This window comes from Haemaphysalis longicornis, unplaced genomic scaffold, assembly GCF_048455015.1.
Source record: "Haemaphysalis longicornis isolate Haplotype H1 unplaced genomic scaffold, Haemaphysalis longicornis Haplotype H1 scaffold_8, whole genome shotgun sequence".
Classification (NCBI taxonomy): domain Eukaryota; kingdom Metazoa; phylum Arthropoda; class Arachnida; order Ixodida; family Ixodidae; genus Haemaphysalis; species Haemaphysalis longicornis.
In genome coordinates, this window is record NW_027526445.1 from 132,428,172 (window position 1) to 132,450,442 (window position 22,271).

Consider the following 22,271-nt stretch of genomic DNA (forward strand, 5'->3'; position numbering starts at 1 on the left):
GCGCTGTGCTGCTGAGCACAAGGATGGGGGTTCGATTCCCGGCCGCGGTGGCCACTTTTCTGGTGGAGGCGAAAAGCAAAGACGCCCGTGTGTACGAGATTTCGGTGCACGATAAAGATCCCCAGGTGGTCGAAGTTAATCCGGAGCACTCCTCCACTATGGTGCACCTCATTGCCTGCGTTGCATCGGCGCGTTAAACCCCTCAATCAATCAATCAATCAATCAATCAATCAATCAATCAATCAATCCTAGCCCAGTTGTAGCTCCGGCACATTAAACCCCCATAATTTTTTAAAGTAGAGCACTGCCGAGAAGAGTCGTTACGTAAGAGTAAACTTTGAAAATGCAGTTTGTTAAAGTAAAAGCACCGTGTAAAAGGCCCTGTGATATTTGTGGCCGTGCCGTTTCACTGAACTGCCCTAGAACATCAGTTATGTTAAACAGTCCCATTACATAGCGGCGGCAGGATCTTGCCCTCCTTTCTAAGCTGTGTGTGTGCATGCGGGCAAGCAGTGCCCCTTGTGCTCTTTTTGTGGCCAATCGCAACTTCACCTTGAATGCCCCCCTTTGTTTTCTTCCCCCCTCCCTCGTATGCTGCGCAGTCTCCAAGCCAAAGAAGAGGTCGAAAGGGACACGTAAGTTGGATTTTTTCATCTGACCTCTGCACGCCACAAAGCTAGCTTTGTGTCAGTTGCAGATAGGGCAGGGCGCTTGCATGCGAAAGGCATGCCCACACATGAGCATTTATTTGTTCTTTTTTTCTTTTCTAATTCTGCACCAAATAAAAGCACCCGCCATACTGGGAAATGTTTAAGAGTTCTGAATAGTGGCGAGCTGTGGGGTTGAGGCTTTTTCTTTTTATTATTATTATTTCGCGGTAACCTGCTTGTGAAAGCTTGGTTGTTCCAAGATGGTTGGTTTCAGTCTTGTTCAAATACTACGGCGGCGTCTTGTAGTCACCAGCGATTTCACAAAATCAGTTTCCCATTAGCTAGCTTGTGGCACAAGCTCGAGCTTAATAATGGTGGACTCTTAAGTGCCACATGCCTGTTCTGATCACATTGGGGGTGGCGGGTGCAGCAAACTAGGTGTGTTTGTGCGCGCTCATGGGGACAAGAGCGCCAAAGATAACGAAGAGTGGCAATTGAGAAAACACAAACAGAGCTGACTTGCAACTGGACTTTATTCCAGGCAAAAGCCATAGATGTACATTTAGGTCGCAGAAAAAAAAACCCACAAGAACCATGACCAGATTACACAGTATTCTGTGTAAATATGCCTGAGACTGCCTCACGAGCAAACCAGATACACAACCTCTTTCGGAAACAGCGCGACAAAGGGATAACTAATGCACTTATCAAGTTGTTTGGAAATCATACGGCTTCAGTGATCTCTCATGCAAGTTTATCGCGATGCTTGGCTAAAACTTTTCTTTGTCTTTGCCTTCTTTTGTGCTGCTGTCAACTTGAACTGAATAACGAATTACACCGGTTCCTGTTGTCAAACAAACTGGGGTTGACCTTGCAGAATGCCTTGCAGACTCCCAGTTTTTGCCCGTCTCTTGTGCCTCGCAGGGCGGTCGTCGCAGGGCGGAGGGGGCTTTGCGGAGGATGCGCTGCTGGAGCTGACCCACTTCCGGGTGCACTGTAGCGCTGTGTACGCCGTCATCCTGCACGACGACGTGGCCGGCGTGGCCAACAGCAACCGGCGGCGCTTCCCGGCCGCTGCCTCGTGCCCGTCGCCCAAGGAGGCGAGCATGATGCACGCCCAGGCAGAGACCTTCTTCCGGGCCCTGGCCGGACAGAACCTCCGGGACCTGGGCTCCATGCGCAGCCTCCTGCCCAAGATCTGCCGCTCGGACCACATCCGGTGAGTTGTGCTGGCCTGTTCATGAATGCGAGTACAAGTCCATGTGCAGCCATTGGCTCTACAGTTGAACCTCGATATAACGAACCTCGATTTAACGAAATTCGCGATATAACGAATTTTTTCAAGTTTTCTATCAAAATTTTGCTAAATCCATGTATTTTTATCTCTATTTTACGAAGTAATTTTGTGCGGCGCTTTCGATTTAACCAAGTCACGGTGACAAAGGAAGAACGGAATTCCGGTCGAGGCACGTTTTATTTTGCTTCTCAGAGCCTACGTTGAAAACATTAAGTATTCACAGTAATTCTTAAAAGGCTAAAATGAAAGAAAAGCGGTGAATTATGCGGTTGACAACAATTAAAAGCGATGAAAGAAGCTGCTCAAAAACCGCTAGCGGTCATGGACGGTTTAATAGTGCGGCTGGTGCGGCCACCATTTTGAAGTCTCCACCGTTGCTTACGCCAGCGCCCTCTATGCTTAGGTTGCTGAAGCCTACTTTAAGTGTTTTTTTCTATGCATCCTTGCTCACGGTGCTGCTGCTCTAGGTTGTGCTCGCTGATAACCACTTTATTATTTTGTTTGTCCATCATTAGATTAGTCTTATCAGGAGCATGAGCACTCCAAGGGAAAGAAAAGTGTTCCGAACAAGAGCCTGAGGAAGTGTCGGTGAAACCGAAGGCCACTGAAGTGATGGATGCCATCGACTTTCTGCGGAGACACACAGGCGCACGCGAATTTGTTAGTGCTGTCAGCATACGAGCGTCACGTAAAGCCCACCCTGGTCAAGAAACGCCAAGCACTGCTTACGGACTTCTTCACTACGGCTTAAACATCGGGTGCTGGTGGAGAAATCGGTTTCTTTAGGGCTCAGCGGGCATAAAAGTAATTGCTTAATCAAATTTGGCAAGAAGATATTTAATGTAAGCTTTCCACTTTAGCGGGAGCACGTAAGCGCTGCTCTACAAAGTGAAGCGGTCCGTGTGTACTCCGCTCAACTCTCAATCATGGCTTTAGCTCGAGTGTCATGGTTGCATCACGCGCCCATACTGCAGAGCCTTTGTGCCTGAAAAAAGTCTTTCGAAAGCTTTATAGCACCCTTCCGCTGTTGGCCCGTCGCACCCCTCAACTCCTAAGCCTACTACTGAACGGACGAAAAGTGGCGTAACTTCGAACCAGCACCTCGCCGGGGTGAAGTTCACGGGGCATGGACGTGGGCTCAATTGACTAACAGCAGCGTTTAGTAGTGACTGAAATGAAAAAAAAAAAAAAAAGTGCAAACCTAGTCTGCTATCATATCGTTGCGGAAAAAGCACCGGTTTTACGACGACACGAACTACTGTCGGCTATCCAAATTCTATTGCCGAAGTGTTGAAGCTCTTAATTCACACAATTTTCGCGGCCAGTTTTAGTACAAATTTCGCTTTAAGTGGAGAGGTAACTACATAGGAGTTGTTTCTGAGTGATGGGCAAGGTTTTGAAACCTCAATGACTGGTTAAATTAACTGTAAAATCGAAACCTCGATTTTACGAAATTCTCGATTTAAGGAAATTTTCGCCCGCAAGTACGACTTCGTTATATCGAGGTTTAACTGTAGTGCATACAGTACGCACGGTTCCGTGCATACGACAAGCCCTTGGAGTATTAGGGTTCATGCAGGTCCTAGAATACATCAAAAGCCCTTGATGCTTGTTTTCAAGGCATTCAAAGTCCAGAAATCTTTGCACACCCTGGAAAGTCCTTGAATTTTTGGAATTTTAAATTTTAATTAGCATAAAACCAACATGAGGCCACATAAGGCCTGAAATTGTAGTTCTCAAGCTTGTCGGGCGTTTGAGTGTCTCTTTGATGTGGCAAGACCCAAAGTGGCCCCAACATAATTCGTCCCCTGTCCCCCCTCTCTCTCTTTCCTCCAGGATTGCTGGGGCGCCCATCACGCTAGAGGGCACAGAGAAGTCCTCGCCCTCGCAGTGGTCGCTGAGCTTCCAGCTCTCCGTCGTGGAGATGGAAGTGATTGAGTGTGTGTTCGACCACTGCTCCGATCCGGATGACGAGAGCGCTTCACTGCGGGATGCCGAGTTCTGCGAGGTGAGCTGTCCCCTAGCCTGTGTAACTGCTCCGAGCACTTAGGCGAGATCAGCATGCTGCTGTGCTTGTTATTCATTTTCACAGCGACACTGTCATTGTGTCGCTGTGAAAATGGCATATATCTATCAGGTCGTGTTGACAAAGACTCGCATGTGCTCTCTAAAGAGCTGGCGTAAAATGCTCTGTAGCTCTCAATCTAATTCACGTCTTGGAAAAAAATTACTGAAATTGGCCACTATGAGAACTATTGGAGTTTCATGTACTTGTCATAATTCCGTAGTTTATGGTGAGAACATAAGCGTTACACAATTGCCGTCTGTTTTCAATACTTGGCTGTCTATGGAGGGAGTATGATTGCAAAAATAATGGCTGTAACTCTTGTTTTGTTGAAACTATTCCGAAACAAATTGACAATTAGCTGTTAACACGGCTAACATTACAGATAACATTTGTCATGATCCAACAGTCAGTAACTTCGCTGCAGAGGCATCTGACCGATCGACCCTTTATTCTGTTTGCTCCAACCCAAACATCCTTCACGTTCCACTCCTCCCTCTCTTCTCTCAGCCCCGATGAGGATGAGGATGACGATGACAATGTCGTCACATAGCGCCCTCTCTCGGTGCTCATTGGCGCAACCCTCACACATTACATACACAACTTGATATAGTTATACCATAATACTGCTTTGCTACTCTTCCATTTTTGCAGCAGTGGAAGGGCTCTAATTTTTTTCTAATTGTTCGATACCCAGAACTTTTCATGCCCTAAGGTGAAAAACAAAATTTCCTTTCCTGTGAACTGCTTGGGCCTCTGAATTTTCTGAATAATCCACAGAACGTGGTTTTTGGGGAAAATTGCAGAAGTTCACTTCATGCGCATGTCACTTGACTCTCCATAAGAATGGAAGTACAGTTTTTGTGAATATCTTTCATCCTATCTTTACGTAGGGAGATACCTGGACGTTCCTGTTCCTATGGCCACTGAGTTCACTTGACTAATTTAGTTTACTTGCCTTTTCTTTTTATGCGTCTATTCCAGCTTCTGTCTTTTTTCGAAAAAGACAACAAGAAGAAGAGGCCTTCGGAAGCGGAACCGTTTCTGCGGCTCAAGTGTGAACACGTGGAGAAGACTTCTCAGGTAATCCTCTCATTTCCAATTTTTCTCTAACTGTTCTTTTGAAACTTTTAACAATGCCATTCTTCCTGTGTTTCTATAGTCAACCTGTTTTAATGACCTTCTATTCTTCTTCTTTCTCCCCTGAAACCAGAGCACATGTTGGGCATATGTAAGTTGAGGCATTTGATTTTTTAGTTTTTAATTTTCAAATGATAATACCATTTGGGGGAAGGGGGGGGGGGGGGGGGGGAGACGTTTTGTGTAGGGGACAACGCTTGTCGCCCTCTGTACACCTTTCCTTTCTACTCTCAGTGCCTGGCATAAGCATTATCGAAATAAGCCTTTTGATTGAGAAGCTAATTTCGTGGTCAGTTTTCAAGAGCTTTAGGGTACACTTTGCCTATATATCATATTTTCCTGCTTATAACCTCCCCTGCATATCACCTGTGTTGGGCCCATAGGGAAAACAAAAAAATGTCCTTGCATTACTGCCCACACAATCGACCGAGTAGTGCAACCTTTTATTCACGAAACTAATTTTTGGGGTTGCTTTCACTCTGCACGCTAGCTCGGATAATATTTTGAGCTGCGTAGTGGGCAAAGTTTTTAATTATAATTGATGCCGTTTCGTTATAGCAGTGACGTGATAGTTGTGCCAGTTGCGCCCAACTGCGCTGACAGGTAAATCTTGTTACATCTTGCTACACCTTGCTACGCATCAAGCAATCTGTGCAAACCTGCGCTGGAGCTTCATTTCGCTGATGGGTGAAGTCCTCTTTACGCCACAGGTCTTGAGGAGACTTTCCTACTATCGCTCTTGCGATGAAGCTGGTGACCAGCCATACATTTAATACTACTGACCCTAGAGGACAAGCTGTCCGGCAAGCCCATGTATTGAACCGCTACAGTGGCCCTAGAACCGCGCTAAACCCGAGCGCAGCCATGATGCTGATGATGGCTTGGTGGCTGTCCCTTTGTAGCGGGGGGGACACTCCTGGGGGTATATAGTCGCCCTGGCGTCCTAGCCTCCATAATTTTGTTCGTCGTCACCTTTCCTCGCTTTAACGAGCACGTCTTCTCCATTCCTCCAGTCGACACTTTATAGCGCCGACTGGATTCAGCGCCTCGTCACTAGTCACCCGCCTTGTTGGCGCTCCACTCGCGTCCGTGGTGTCGTCCGTTCCCCACAGCATTGCCCACTGTCTTTGTGCCTGCTAAAGTTGGCGGCAGTAATGGTTATTCATCTGGAAACCTACGAATTCCATCATGGCAGCCTCCATTGCAGCGAATGCGCAAGTGCACAGAGACAGGAATCGTATCGGCAACTTTCGGCAACTGTCGGGAATCGTATCGGCAACTTTACAACTGGCCTTAAAAAGGCAGCTATTTGCTGCTTTGCCCTAGTTGGTTAGAAAGGTGTGCTTTCTGGCTACCCATTGCTGTGGTAGACAAGCCTTTCTATGGTAATATTCCTTGAATTCAGTGCTGTACTTGCATGCATGTATGCACTAGTAAACCAGTACCAAAACTAGGGCTGTTTCACTTTGCAGTCTTCGAGTAACCGTGTATAGTCTGTGGGTAGTCTGAGGATTCTCCACACCAAAGGAATATATGCGAAAAGCGAATGCCGTATTCTGTATTTCGGGATTCTGCGTTGAGTCCGAGACTAAATCGGAAAGCCCCACTGACGCTTCGCAGCAGGGCTAAGTGATGCAATTGCCGTCTTGATGAGTAGCACTGACCAACGAGCGCTCGTCTTGCCCTCTGCCCAAATGCGTTTCAGGGCCGAGTGAGGGAGCCGTGCACCACGGTGGTGGTGGAGATGTTGCCCGCCCAGATCGAGGTGGACCGCTCGCTGGAGGACCGCATCCACGCGCTGCTCCACCCGCCTCCGCACCTCTCCTCCGCCACCCAGAAGGAGAACGACATCTGGAGCCTATCCGTTGACGTGAGTCTCCTTCTGGCCCATTTGTACAGCTCCTACCAGTGGTGGCCAAAGCTCTCCTGGCCTGAAGGAGTGAATGAAATGGACGCCCAGTGCTCTTTATTCTTTTGTTCTAAACAGACAGGTTATGCCCCTAGTATGGAGCATGAGTGTTGGTTAAATTTGTGCGTGGGCAAAACAGGTGGCTTGTTCTCAACAGAGCTGTGGCAGTACATTCGAGGAAAAGTAGTGAGGGATACGGTGTTCTCTACATTTTCACCATAACGGTGCACTCTCCCCTGTCCCTTTCCAGCAAGGCAATCGGGGTGCGAGCCTGTCCTCAAGCAAGACGAGCATCCGGGTTCACAGCTCGTTTGTCAAGGTGAACCTGAGGTGAGCCACCCTTGACTTTTACAGCGTCCTCTGATTGCACACTTCGTGGAGGGGCACGAGAACAGAACGCTGGCCTGATGGGGCAGAATGGGTGTTGTGTGTGTACATAGTGGGGCGGCATGCATTCATGTCCGCATTTTTCAGTGCTAGAACACTGTCAAAAATGTCTGTCTTTTCTACATGTATGTATTAGGGGTGTGCGAATATTCGAAACTTCGAATATTCGATTCGATTTTTTTGGTATTCGATTCGATTCGAACGACACTTTTATTGTTCGAAATATTCGAACCACCCAAAACTAAAAAAAAAAAAATTCAGCCTGAGCGTGTCTCAGCAGCAAAGTCGCGAAGCATATACACGGCGAACGGTACGTGCTTTCGCAGACTGTATCGGTGTTTATTCGTAGTTACAGTGGACTATCGATGATACGATTCTGGGGGTGCGAATTTCGGGATGATACGAATTTCCGAAAAGTTCCGACGAAATTGCATTGTTTGCAATGGGAAAAATTTCGGCTGTTACGAACGGACCTGCGCGGCCCGGCGGAAGATACGAACGAGCCGGCGAGGCACCCGACTGCCGAACAAGCAAGTGACGGCTCTCGCTCCCCTGTTTGTCACTCTTTCTCCAGAAACGGCTGGGCTGTTGTTTTCTGCTCGCGAAAACACTCTGCGCACGCCCAAGGCGCGCTGACACCGCCGCGAAACCACCCCCACGTTGCACGCGGCGCGGCCGGCGGCGTCAACATGGCGTCGGCTCCAGCCGCGAAGTGGCGCGAGCGCTCGAGCGACCGCTTCTAACCGCTCTTCAAAAATGCGGCTCAAGGGAGACACGAAGTTGCTTGTGCGGTAAAGGAGCTGATAATGCATGCGAAAGCGGTACTACAAAACATCATCCGCGCCGCTAGTGAAAGCGCCCATAAAATATTTGCCGGGGTGCTAAGCCTAACCATCTCCGGCGGAGCCAAGCCGGCTGTCTCGATCTCATCGCAAGTAGCCAGGCTCCTCCATTCTGCCGCGCGCGTTGTGCGACATTTTCTGGCCGAGGTAGGCGCTACCGCGGGCGCGAAATCGTCGATGCGGGCGTGAAAATGCAGCGCTCGCAGAGCCGAGGCGAGTGAATCGCTTGCAAAAACGCACCATGCTGTTCACGCCGTTGGTTCACGCTTGGCTGTTGCGGCGTGTAGCGAGCTTGGGCACAGCGAGTGAGGAGATGAGCGCGAAGCTTTACGAAGCTCCAGAAAGGACTGCTTTGCGACACGGGGGTTAAAAAAGGCAGAAAAAAATCACGAATTTCTTCACGCGAAAGTAAGAAAAGAAATAAAAGAAAACTTTTTTCAGCGCTAAACTTTTTGGTCTGTGTTGGTTCATACGAATTTCGGATGATACGCATATTTTTCGCAGTCCCGCGAGATTAGTATCATCAAGATTTTACTGTATCAGCGCGCGGCAATGTGCACGGGCTCGGGCATGCCAGCTACTAGTTTCTCAAGTGAGCGGCTGTTTTCGGTATCTGGTAAAGTCGTGACAAGCAGGAGGTTGTCACTGCTCCCCGAACATGTCGAGCAATTAACCTTTCTTCATGTTAACATTTAAGTGAGTGCAGACCTTAACCTGTTGAGTGAAATGGTATTGTGTAATTCCTAATTTTACTTTGTGTGATTTCTTGTGCAAAAAAGTTGCAGTTTTTGTGTCTCTAGATGGTGAAAACTTTTATTTTACAAAAAACAATAAGTATTCGTATTCGAAAAATATTCGAAAAATATTCGATTCGATTCGAACTTTGTTTTTATTATTCGAATTCGCTTCGAAATTAAAAAATTGATATTCGCACACCCCTAGTATGTATACAAATTAGAAAAAATTTGAAGGCAGAAGAGCTTTTTGAATTGGACTCCTTTGCAGGGGATTCTCAGCGCCCAGCCAGCCATGCATCAAAGCTGCAGGTCAAAAGAAGCAGACCTCCATTAGAGTGCAGTAGGGCCACAATAAAATTTTAGCTCTTAACAGTGGAGCTTTTACGAGCCCGGACGTAAGTTGTCCTGCGTGAACAGACAACCTCCAATTAGAAAAAAAAAAAAGATTCCTGTCGTAAAAATTGCACCACGGTTGCTCGTGTTATGTAACCAGCGTCTATCCGATTGAACTGTCATCGCATTCTGGGCGCACAGCATTATTTCCTTTAGGTTGTTCGTAGTAGTTTTGGCTTTGGACAGCCAGGTCTCTGACGAAGGGAGAGGGGCCACCAGCTCTGCTGTTCCCTCCAGCCTCGCACCACGAGTGCAAGCTGTTCAAATTTTTTTTTTTTTGGTATGAAAGTGGAGTCGTACAATGTTTGAGCTTCTCTCGTACGATGTTCCGGCTTGTATGACATTTGTACGATACTTCATACATCTAAATGGGTGCACGTCCTTGAAAGCTTGCCAGACAAGTGCCGTCATCCGTATGACTGGAACATTGTCACACCATCCCATAGGGGGTTGAGGTTTCTGTCACACGGTGTTCCGGCTGGTACGACATTTTATATGTCTAAAGGTTCACACGTTCTCGTCTGCCAGGTTCCCCATCCCAGACATGAGGCCTGTGCAGGAGTTGCTTCGAGAGCGGTGGTGGGAGAAGAACCTGCGCACCAACATCCTATCGGTGGACCTGTCGGAGCCCACGCTGTCCACCACTTTCACCAACGACAGGGACGCCGACCTTCAACTAGTCTTGGTCTGCAAGGACGCCCACGGTAAGGCAGAAGTTGGGAGCAGCACGTGGAATCGGGCAGTGTGTTGGAACAGGGGGAAGCATTGTTCGTAATCAATAAATGCAATGTAAAGTGGTTTTTACATCAAGCGTGCTGTTGCAAGGAACCAAAAGCAAAACTGGTGTCTACAACCAAACATAAAAAGAATCCCACAAGAATTACATTCGGCACGTATGATATTTACAAAGAGAATGTAAGTTCCACCTTGATGGAACAATAGCATTGAGACAACTGCAAGTGTGTATGCGTTAACTTGAAAAACGTGGGCATTGCCCAATCACATTGCGAAAATACTGCACATCATTGCACGTCCCTGCTGCAGTTGTTATGGCCACCGCAGACGCCACATGGTATTTTTTTTTTCTTCTTTCCGGAAGTATAAATTAAATACTGCTTTAGTGACCGTATAAAATATAGGAAGTGTTTATTTGAGCCAGTTTATGCTATACAGACACAAACGGAAGTTTGACAATTTCCTTTCAGCATCCCTTTCAGCTTCCTCTTTTTCTTTACTGCTTCAATCATTTCCATGATGTAGGTACTTCTGTTAATTCTGCAATCCTTATTTTTGTTAATTTCGACAGCTCCACCAATTCTATTCTCTTTTGTTTGTGCTGTTGACACTTTCATATTCGTCCGTTTCGCAAAACGATCTTTCATTTTCTGAGATAGTTACCAACAGCTAGGGCTAAGTCTGGTTACTGTTGTTGGGTTGTAAATTCAATATGTCTATGCTGCCTTCACCCTCACTGGTTGAGAGCTTGAATTTGCTCTGAATTCGTGTTATTCTAAACGTCCACCAAGGCTAACAGCAGTATTACAGTTGAACCCCTTTGTAAGAGACACGTACCGGGGAGCAGTTTCTGTCTCTTATACGAGATGTCTCTTATAAGCAGGGATGTCTCTTATGCTTTTACTCTCGGGGGATGTTGAATTGAACCCCGGACCCTCTCCTGTAACGCTTGAAACTAAGATGGCCGAAACACTTGCTTCTATCCTTGAAAGTATGGGCAAGCTTGAAGCAGGGCAGGATGCTATTTTAACTGAACTGAAAGGTCTGAAGGAGAGGCAAGATGCGACCGATAGCGAGCTCAAGCGCCTGGCCGAACGGCTGGGAACACTGGAGAATAAAGTTGCGTCGCAGTGCAACACTACATCTTCTACACCTAGCGACACTCTTAGCAGCTTAAATGACAGATTAACAACTATCACAGCAAGGTGTGGTGATGCGGAAAACAGGGCTCGGCGGTGTAACTTATTGTTTTATGGTATTGAGGATGACCCCAAGGAGGACTGGCCTGGCTCTGAACAGAAAATAGTCAACTTCTGCTCAGATAAGCTTAAAGCTACCGCCGACACCTTTAAGTTTGATCGCGTGCATAGGTTGGGAGGGTTTGCTCCCGATAAATGCCGACCCATAATTGCGAAGTTCTGCTTCTTCAAGGACAAACAAACCATTCTAGGTTCGGCGCACAGGCTTAAGGGGTCGACTTTTTCGATTGGTGAAGATTTCGCCTTCTCAACCCGACTAGCCAGAAAAAAACTAATAGCTTTCGCCAGAGAAGAAAATAAGACATTTAAGCTATCGGTGGATAGAATGCGCATGGACAATAAAACATACACATATGACCCCGTAACTGATACTGTTATCGCTTCTAACATATAGCAAAGGACAGGCGTCCACTCTTTGCGACCAAAGAACCACCCAACTAAAGAATTGCCGTCGTTATCGGTTACGTACACAAACATTCGAAGCTTACTTCCTAAACGCGACCAGTTATGCTCTTACTTGGACGACAGTAATAGCGACATCTTGGTGCTAACTGAAACTTGGTTACATTCTGACATTAGTGATAGCGAACTTTTTAACGAAAAGAGGAACTACAGCGTTTACAGATACGATAGAACACACAGGAGGGGTGGTGGTGTTCTGCTCGCAGTTAGAAACGGGATAACGTCGTTTTCCGTTGAAACGAATGCTTCGGTTGAAATAACTTGGGCTGCATGCGTGACAGCATCCGCTAAGGTCTTAATAGGCGCCTGCTACCGTCCACCTGACTCCGATCCATCCTTCTTGAAGGAACTGCGTGAAAGTATATCTTGTGCCTTGAAACAATGCCCTGCTGATATAGTCTACCTTTTCGGGGACTTTAATTTCCCTCTCATTGATTGGTCGCTCCTCTCAGCTCCCTGTAGCACTTCAACCGAATTCATTAACTTAACTCTAGACTTCAACCTTGTTCAAGTTATAGACGAACACACTCGAGGGTCTAACATCTTAGATCTTGTATTAGCCACTGCACCGGAAAGCATAGGATCCGTATCATACATCGATGGGTTCAGCGATCATAAGCTCCTTCAGTTTACATTTAACAATCCTTTAAAATTTCCCGGTGCCATCATTAAAAAAATACGCGATTATAACAAAGGTAATTACAGGGAAATGAACGCAGAATTGGAGGAATTCTTCAATGAATCCTTTCTACCCTCATTCAGTTCCCGGTCTGTGGATGACAGCTGGGTGCTCTTCAAGAACAAGATAGCCGAACTGGTCGACAAACACGTGCCTTTAATAACAATAAAAAATGATCAATCTAATCCGTGGTTCAACAGACAACTCAGAAACATGCGAAACAAAAAGAAACGATTGTATAAGAGTGCTAAATCGACTTCCAGTGCGTTGTCATGGGCCAAATATAAGGAATTTCTGAGAACTTTTAACTCTGCAGTACACAGTGCCAAACAAAAATACTTTTCTGAGGATTTACCTTCGCTGTTAAAAAATAACCCCAGAAAGTTTTGGAAGACAATTTCAAAGAATCGTTCTAATAATGACATTGTATTACATGGTGACAACGGCGTTCCCCTTCAGGAACATGCGTGTACGCATGCATTCAACCATTTCTTCTCGTCGGTATTCACTCAGGAAGATCATTCCACCATACCCATGGTTCCCGAATCCGATTACAGATATATGCAGCCAATTGATATTACTCCTGAAGGCATCGCTTCACTAATTGGCAGTCTTAAAGTTTCCACTTCATCTGGTGTCGATAACATCAATTCAAAAATATTAAAGAACACTGTGCACATCTCTAGTGAAATTCTGTTCCATATTTTCAGTAAATCATTGACATTAGGTCAGTTACCTGCCGATTGGAAAATCGCCAAGGTTGTTCCCATTTTCAAATCCAATAACAAACATGCACCCGAAAATTATCGCCCGATTTCTTTGACGTGCATATGCTGTAAACTACTGGAGCACATTATTGCATCTAACGTGTATAAACACCTCGAATCCAACAACTTTTTTTTCGTCCATCAGCATGGTTTCAGAAAAGGTCTGTCATGTGATACACAACTGCTGGAATTTACAACCGACCTACACTCTAACATGAATGCTAACCAACAAACAGACTGCATTTTCCTTGATTTTTCAAAAGCGTTCGGCCGTGTTGCTCATTCCCGGCTCATTACAAAACTATCAGCCCTTTGCCTGGATTCTTTAACTTTATCATGGATTCGGAACTTTCTGTCTATGCGCCAACAATTTACCGTGGTCAACAACTTTTCTTCACACCTCGCTGATGTTACTTCTGGAGTTCCCCAGGGGAGCGTCCTGGGCCCGTTACTGTTCCTCATCTACATAAATGACCTGCCCCTCAACATCTCATCACGGATACGACTCTTTGCTGACGATTGTATTATATATCGTACGATTACTAGCCTTAACGATCACCTTTCCTTACAAAATGACTTAAACATAATCTACAATTGGTGTAATACATGGCAAATGTCACTTAATTTGAGTAAATGCAAAGTAATGTCTTTTAGCCGGAAACACGATAATTCAGATTTTCTTTATTCCATCAACCACAGTGCAGTTTCGCAAGCCGCTTCCTATAAATATCTTGGTGTTCATCTAACACCTAATCTCTCTTGGAGTACCCACATTTCCGCCATATGCGCAAAGGCTTCTAAATCGCTCGGTTATCTGCGACGAAATTTACGATGCGCACCAGCCCTTGTCCGCAAACATGCGTATCTAACCTTTATTCGTTCACAGATAGAATTCGCGTCGGCGATCTGGTCCCCTCACCAAAACTACCTAATCGTCCAGCTGGAATCTATTCAAAACAGTGCCGCCAGATTTATTACACGCAAGTACGACCGTCATCTTAGCGTTACCCAAATCAAACAAGAGTTATCACTTCAGCCGCTAGATACCCGTCGCACTATCGCGCTATTATGCCTTTTTCATAAATACATAGTTCGCGTCACACCTAACCCACTTCCTCTTAACGCCCCAGTACGTACGTCACGACGCCTTCATAATAGTCACAGTTTCACGCGAATTTTTGGCAAGACGCTTGCTTTCAATTCATCTGCCCTGCCTCGAGCAATCATGCACTGGAATGATCTTCCTGACCAAATTGCATCCATACTTAGTCAAGATAGCTTTAGCGATAATCTGCACCGACATTTTTCTAGTAATTGTGTAATGATGAATTGCTAGAATAATATTGTTACTGTTTATGGGTGTTTCCTTCTTGTATTTGTGTTTTTGTGATGTTTTTTATTCCACAAAAACCCTGTGCGTTTGTGATCATTGTCTGTTAGAAACGTGTATGACGTGTTTCATTTACGTCTGTAAGCCGATTACCCAAACTCTATATTGTGTACTTGTCTTTTCTTCTTTTTCCCCACTATTTTTTTTGGTGTTCTTTCAAAAATGTAACCCCCCTTACTCAATGCTCTTCAATGGGCCTGTAAGATATAATAAATAAATAAACCATGTTTTCACGTACTAATCAGACCCTAGTTCAATGTGGGCACCGTATGACTAAAATAAGCTCAAAATAACGCTGCAGCTTGTTGCAGAAGATTCATTCTAATTTATGTATGGCCCCCAGAATTTATGAAACAGTTCTGAATCTTTGTTTGCTTCATGACTGTATTTACACTGTTTTTTACAACCGATTCTACAAGCTTTCTTTTCTTTTCCTGTTTGTGGAAGATGAATCGTAGATGTTGAGTTCACAAGCCTGATGAATAACCAGAGCGCACAGCTTCTTCCGCTGTGTGCTCAGGCTATTCATTATGCTTGCAGGACTCAACAACTGCGATGCTTCTTGATTGGGAGCTACGCGAGTGGGAGAGCCCGCATGTGCGGTCGCGCTCCATCCAATGGATGGCAGTAAGCTTCAACCACTTCTGTAAGTTGCATTTTTATTGGCAGGGCTTCTCATCGTCATTTCATAGCTGACTGAACCACTGTGTGTTTGCTGAAGTTATAATAAATAGCGACTGCAGGCGTCTGTCGTCCACCTGTTTTTCCACAGTGGAAGCAACTGCAATTAGTGACTGGTGGCACTGCATCTGAAGTTAAAATGTCTGTTACAAGCGAGATTATTGATTAAATTTCAAGGATGACTTGTCCCTTATTACCAACTGTATTCTACATCCGATGTCTGTTATAAAAGAGGTCAATTTAATGGGAAAGATAGGGCAGCCAGCCATGTGGGTGAATAGTGTCTCTTATACCCATTTGTCTCTTACATCCATGTCTCTTATAACGAGGTTCAACTGTAGTACCATTGAGTGAGACTGAGACAGATGGGCTAAAAGATCGTCGGTTAGCGTTGTTTGCCTTTCTTCTTTTCTGCTAACCGCATTGCCCTGGTGTTCTGTGCAGTGTTTCACCAGGAATCTCCTCTTTCGAGGCCAGTCCTATTTGCCCGGGTGTTTGTCGACCCGAAGGTCAAGGAGGCTGACTTCGACTGGCTCAGGTGAGCCCCGTCTGCGTGCGAGCTCTGCTGAGAATAGCACAACGAAGTTGCGAGCACAATGCAGTTGGACCCCGCAGTAATGAAACCACCGAGGAAAGCCAAGAAATTTGCTTTTGCAGAAATTTTGTTGCCGCGAGAATGAAACAAACGACAGGAAAATCTCCTGCAAACAGAAAATTTATTTCCGAAAGTCTGTTATATCACTTTGCAAGCCTTACCTTGCAGTAATTTCACAGCTCAGCTCTCGCACAAGAAGTGCTTCATTGCGAGTCGTGCATGCCTAAGAACGGCCGAATTGTGTCAAACGCATTGAAAGCATCCCACGGGTTCGCCTTCTGTGCACGTTTTTATCCCTGGTCCTCGGCACCGGGTATGTCTGACGAGCATGCAAGCGAAGTCCAGCTTCTGCTGTTGGCGGACTTTGCCTGACAGTGGCACCTCGTTGTTCCGATGCTGTACACACAACTAAGTGAGCACCAATTTGATGACCTCCAGAAAGGCCACAGCCGTCACCGTTTTGTTTTTCGCATGTGCGCTATTAAAGAGTGGCGTTCTTGCTTTTCGAAATCGTAGAGCGAGGCGCTGGTGGTTCTAAACCCATTGGCACTATCCCCCCTTCCTCCACTTGGGCCACTGACTTGGGCAATGATGGCTGCCTTATCTTGTAGGGCAGGGGTTCTCAAGCATGTTGGTCCCAGGGAACCCTGCTAAGTTCCGTTAAGTGCCAAGGAACCCCCCCCCCCTCCCGCCATTTTTCATTCCGTTCATGCTACATTAACATGCAATAAATTCAAAAGCAAGCAAGGGTATCGTTTTTTTCTCCTGTCAACTTTACGCGAATGCGTACGCTAGCGGCACCTATCTCCAAACAGGAGAAATGCTCATGGGGGTAATATAAGACCGAGATTCAAATGCAATAGTTTAACCACGTGGCCCATTTTCGGAGTCTGGCTGGCTACCAGCTGCTGGCGAGATTTATTGCACAGCTCGCACGTTTCTGTTATGCACCGAGATGTGCTTACTGACACTCGGGTGTGAGTAATGGAGGTTCCTTAGATCGATCGCACCTCAAGATCACCATATAAGACTTTGCGACTGTGGAACCAGGGAAAATTTATCAGTGGCTCGCGGAACCCTGAGGAGGGGCCTGCGGAACCCCTAGGTTCCGCGGAACCCACTTTGAGAAACCATGCTGTAGGGATAAAAACTTCCGCTTTTGATTGAGAGCAAACGTGCCCATTGCCACACACGCACAAACGAATGAGTGGTAGCCGGCTAGCATAACCGGGTAGCCGGCTAGCCCAAGCCGAAGACGTGCCGTGAGTCACCATGCATCGTCCCCTGGTGGTGTTGCTACGAGGCTGCCTCCATGGCCACCTGTTGTGTGGTATTTTATGTAAACAAATATGGCAGCGGCCATGCAAGCGTGCTGTGGCAGAAGTTTACGCACTTTGAATCGGAAAAAATTGCATTTGAAAACTTTTTGGACACTGTTAGCCTCAAATGGGTAGACAGAATGCTGACGGGACTTGCAGCGAATTTCGTTAAGGGGGCAGTTGGGTCTTTGGGGCCGAAAAACGGTCAAAAAGAAGCGTTTTCTGAAAAATGGCATTTTTGGCCTCCACGGCCATTTTTCTACTATGAGTCTGTAAATTTCCTCATCAAAAGGCACCATGTTTTGTTATTATATTATAATATGAAATACCGTATTTACTCGCATAATCCTCGCACTTTTTTTTCGGAAAAGTCAACGCAAAGTTAAGGGTGCGAGAATTATGCGGGAAAAAAAAATCCGGTGCACAGTGTTGCCAATTTGCCTTATGCCAATCCCGCTAAATGTAGCGGTCGTTTTTTGTATAGGTAAGCTCAGTGTTGCCAACAGCAGCTATTTCTTTTTATTTTATTATTTACAACGTAAACAGTCTCCCGTCGATCAGCGATCATGAAATGCCGCCTTTGCTTTCTGGCGCACGCTCTATCTCGTCGTCGTATGTGCGTGCCCTACTCCAGTAACGCACGTTGAAGTCGGTGACGCCGAAGTGCCTGCCTGCGGCACGGTTGCCGGGTTCGATCGCGTACTCTTTCGCTTTCAATTTGAAAGCGGCAGTGTAGCTGCCGTTCCTCCCCACGGCGAAGCGGCACCAAGCACAAAACAATTAGATCAAAAAGTTCTCAATACGGCAGCGAGCTATCCACCCCTGACGCGAGTGACTCACTGACTGCTGCCGCTCAACGGCGGGACCACGACGGCGACGCGACGACACGACAGCGAACACCGTCTGGTTGCGCGCACGCGAAACATGCGCGAAACGGGCTCAAGGACCGTGTGAGTAGCGTGTTAGGGCGCCTGTTAGGGAGTAGCCATGCAGGTTGTTAGGGCGCCTGGATGGCCTTGGATACACAGCCCTCTCCGCCGAACGGAGAGGCGGCGGGGGAGGGCGCGCGTTGGAGAGCGCGTGCACCATGCGGGTTTCGCGAGCGGGCAACTTTCGCCGCTGCAAAGTTGGGGGTGCGAGGATTATGCAAGGAACCAAAAAATTCAAGTTTTGGTGGCTCACATTAGGGGTGCGAGGATTACGCGAGTGCGAGGATTACGCGAGTAAATACGGTACATGGGCTTCTATGGACACTCGCTGGGGATCTGAAAATATTTCGTTGCCGCAGGAATTTCATACTCGCTGGATTTCGTTATTGCAGAGTTTGACTGTAGCTGGGTGTTCTGTATCGTAGCAGAGCAAGCAAACAACAATGGTCGTTTGCTCATTTTTGTCACTTATGTACACTTTGTCTAGTACTTGGTTTAAAGGGGCAGACAACCGATTTTTGTCGAGTATATTTTCTTTATCCCAAATGAAAGGGCGTCACTTAAAACAGCAGCTTAACCTGAAACAGTTTTGCTGGTAGCACACTAGAAGTTTTCAAATGGGAATTTTTAGATCCACTAGCCATACATGTCCCGTCAGAAGGAATGCCGGCAGCCATGAGTGAGCCATGCGGCAACATACTTTTTAACTGCATGCGAGATTGAAAGAGGTAATTAAAGCCTTACCCTGGCTAAAGCAACAGCAATGGGGAACAGGTGGTTTTTGAATCGCGCATTGAAATCGACGAAGTTGTTGGGGCACATACGGAAGTGTCGCGTTCAGGCACTACTTGTCGCCATGTTTCAGACTTGAGAAGGTTTAGTGCCATATTAAAATTATTTCCCCCTGTTTATTTAGAAATTCCTTGCGGTTACCCCAGTGTACAAAACGCTGGCTTTCATTTGAGATGAAGAATATGGACTCCACAAAAGTCTGTTGCCTGGCCCAGTAACTATGCGGAATGTGTGATCAAACTAAGCATTGATCCTGTACTGCTGGGAAAATGAATTAGATGGGAACTTTTCGGGAAAGTTCTACGATACTACCATGCTGTTTTTGCTCACATAAGTACTTTCTGAACTTCAGCTTGACATCATACGAGACTTTTTGTGTGCAGTGTACTTGCCGCCTTTGGCCATCTGTGGTCCAGCGAGGCCCAACATGGCCAAAGTTCCAAGCACTGTTTGGCTGCTGGCAGGACAGCCTGTTTCACGAGCTAGCACCAGCAAAAATGCCTCTTGACAATGTAATCCACTTATAACGGTGCTGGATGTACAGTTGAACCCCTTTATAAGAGACACGTACCGGGGAGCAGTTTCTGTCTCTTATACGAGATGTCTCTTATAAGCAGGGTACCATGTTTTCACTTGCTAATCAGACCCTAGGTCAATGTGGGCACCGTATGACTAAAATAAGCTCAAAAGAACGCTACAGCATGTTTCAAAAGATTCATTCTAATTATTGTTTGGTCCCAGAATTTATGAAACTTTGTTTGCTTCATGACTGTATTTACACTGTTTTTTACAACCGATTCTACAAGCTTTTTTTCCTTTCCTTGTTTGTGGAAGATGAATCGTAGATGTTGGGTTCACAATCCTGATGAATAACCAGAGCGCACAGCTTCTTCCGCTGTGTGGTCAGGCTATTCATTACGCTTGCAGGACTCAACGTCTGCAGTGCTTCTTGATTGGGAGCTACGCGAGTAGGAGAGCCCGCATGTGTGATCGCGCTCCATCCAATGAATGGCAGTAAGCTTCAACTACTTCTGTCAGTTGCATTTCCATTGGCAGGGCTTCTCATTGTCATTTCATAGCTGACTGAACCACTTTGTGTTTGCTGAAGTTATAATAAATAGCGACTGCACCTGTCTGTCGTCTACCTGTGTTTCCACAATGGAAGCAACTGCAATTAGTGACTGGTGACGCTGCATCTGAAGTTAAAATGTCTGTTACAAGCGAGATTATTGATTAAACTTCAAGGATGACTTGTCCCTTATAACCAATCTTCTACATCCAATGTCTGTTATAAAAGAGGTCAATTTAATGGGAAAGATAGGGCAGCCAACCATGTGGGTGAATAGTGTCTCTTATACCCATTTGTCTCTTACATCAGTGTCTCTTATAACGAGGTTCAGCTGTAGTGGTATATCACTTTTAACAGTCAAGTCTTTTCGATTTCCCAATTTTCGTATGGCTTCTATAGAACGTTTGTAAGTGGATTGCAAGCGGTTGTAGGTGGATTGCTCTGTACTGTAGTTTCCCTGTGGTTCTGACGGCCTTGCATTTGGCATCCAAGTGTCCCGTGAAAGCGGTTCCCTGCCTTTATCGTGCACCCCCCCCGCCATCCCTATGGCAGGATGGAAGTGCGCATCAGCCCGAGCAGCCAGCCATCTCCGCTGGAGACGGTGGGGTGTGGTGAGGAGGACACCCTGCTGCCCTCCATGATGGACACCCTGCTGCTGATGCCCGCCGCAGCGGGGGGGCAGGACCCGGGGTCGCCCTTTGCGGTGCAGCACGTCATGTACGACGGCAACAAGGTCAGCCCCCCACGCACCACCCGCCTGCAAGAGCAGCAGCAGCAGCAGCAGCAGAGGGGGGGAGGAGGGCACGACGGCAGCAGGACCGACAGCAGCGAGGTAAGGAGCGCTCTGGTAGTGGACGGTGGGATTCGTTAGGAGCTGGTAACGGACAGTGGGGATAGTGCCCTGTCTTGCCCAGCTCCCAGCTTGAAGTATAAACGCTGCAACCGCTAAGGGCAGAACGCTGATCATGTTTGAAACTTTCCTGGTAAATGATGCGTATAGTTGACTACTTGCACCCCCTATCTTTGTTTTCAACAAATACTTCCTCCCAGCTGTGCAGGCCTACACACTGGGACTGCGGGTATAGACCGTCTCGTAACATGGCTTGTGTGCAATGTCTGGTTATTGTGTTCAATCAGTAATCGTCGTCTAATGGAGACGTAACAGCGAACACTGCTGTTTTTGTTTTGAAGTCCAGTGCTGTTGTGCAGTATGGTTGGAACGCAGCTTTTATGTTCAGTTGAAACTGAAATGGTGTGCACTCTCTTTGGTGCCTCTCCTAGTTGCCTGTTCTAGATCTGTCCTCCCAGTAATGCAGACTTTAGGAACGTCCCTTGTGTGGTTGTCTGGCTCTCTCCCCCTCCCCCATTTGCGTGTGTTATTTAGCAGTCAACTTGCTTTTTTATTGGTTCCTGGCCTTGTTTGTGAAAGCCCTACTCTGCTTAAGGGGGGACACCCCTCTTAAAACTATTTCTTCTAATTTTTGAGTAAACTCCGTGAAACTTGTCAGACTTGCTGCTTTTCCTCCACTGATTCAAAAATTAACCATTTTTGGAGGAACAATAGACAAAACTGTGTTGGTAAGAAAACTGTAATCTTTACATTTTCCAACACTATGAACACTGGTGAGTGCAATAAGACAATCAGTTTTTTGATACATCGCTTGGAACTAATTTTACAGCTCATTAAACTTCAGTGTTTGAAGTTGGCACTCAAAATGGCTCCTTGCCAGTGTTGCCACCAAGGTTTAATGAGCTGTAAAATTAGTTCCAAGCGATGTATCAAAAAACTGATTGTCTTATTGCACTCACCAGTGTTCATAGTGTTAGAAAATGTAAAGATTACGGTTTTCTTACCAACACAGTTTTGTCTATTGTTCCTCCAAAAATGGTTAATTACCTCTAATTATCTCGGGACCTAATTGACCGACAAAAAAAATAATGCCATATTTAGAATCAGTGGAGGAAAAGCAGCAAGTCTGACAAGTTTCACAGAGTTTACTCAAAAATTAAAAAAGTTTTTTTAAGAGCAGTGTCCCCCCTTAAGATCAGACATGCTAATATGCCCAGAAGTGGACCAGAGAACAGAGAACAATACGCTGTCTGGCTTTAGACACACATACCAATCTATGTAGAATTGGGTATGTTTGAACGAAGAATTTCCATTCGGGCAAGTG

General features: G+C 46.2%; 1 protein-coding gene across 3 annotated transcripts in view; it reads left to right on the forward strand.

The window, feature by feature from the left end:
• The window catches only part of Atg2 (Autophagy-related 2), a 114,581-nt gene that overhangs the window by 43,973 nt on the left and 48,337 nt on the right, over nt 1-22,271 (forward strand). For all 3 annotated transcript variants that reach the window (XM_077681366.1, XM_077681368.1, XM_077681367.1), the window contains exons 10-18: nt 603-635; nt 1,575-1,869; nt 3,784-3,955; nt 4,997-5,095; nt 6,858-7,022; nt 7,312-7,391; nt 9,949-10,124; nt 15,838-15,931; nt 20,650-20,929. In XM_077681366.1, coding sequence (XP_077537492.1) covers nt 603-635; nt 1,575-1,869; nt 3,784-3,955; nt 4,997-5,095; nt 6,858-7,022; nt 7,312-7,391; nt 9,949-10,124; nt 15,838-15,931; nt 20,650-20,929 — 1,394 coding nt within the window. The remainder of the gene's footprint in view (nt 1-602; nt 636-1,574; nt 1,870-3,783; nt 3,956-4,996; nt 5,096-6,857; nt 7,023-7,311; nt 7,392-9,948; nt 10,125-15,837; nt 15,932-20,649; nt 20,930-22,271) is intronic.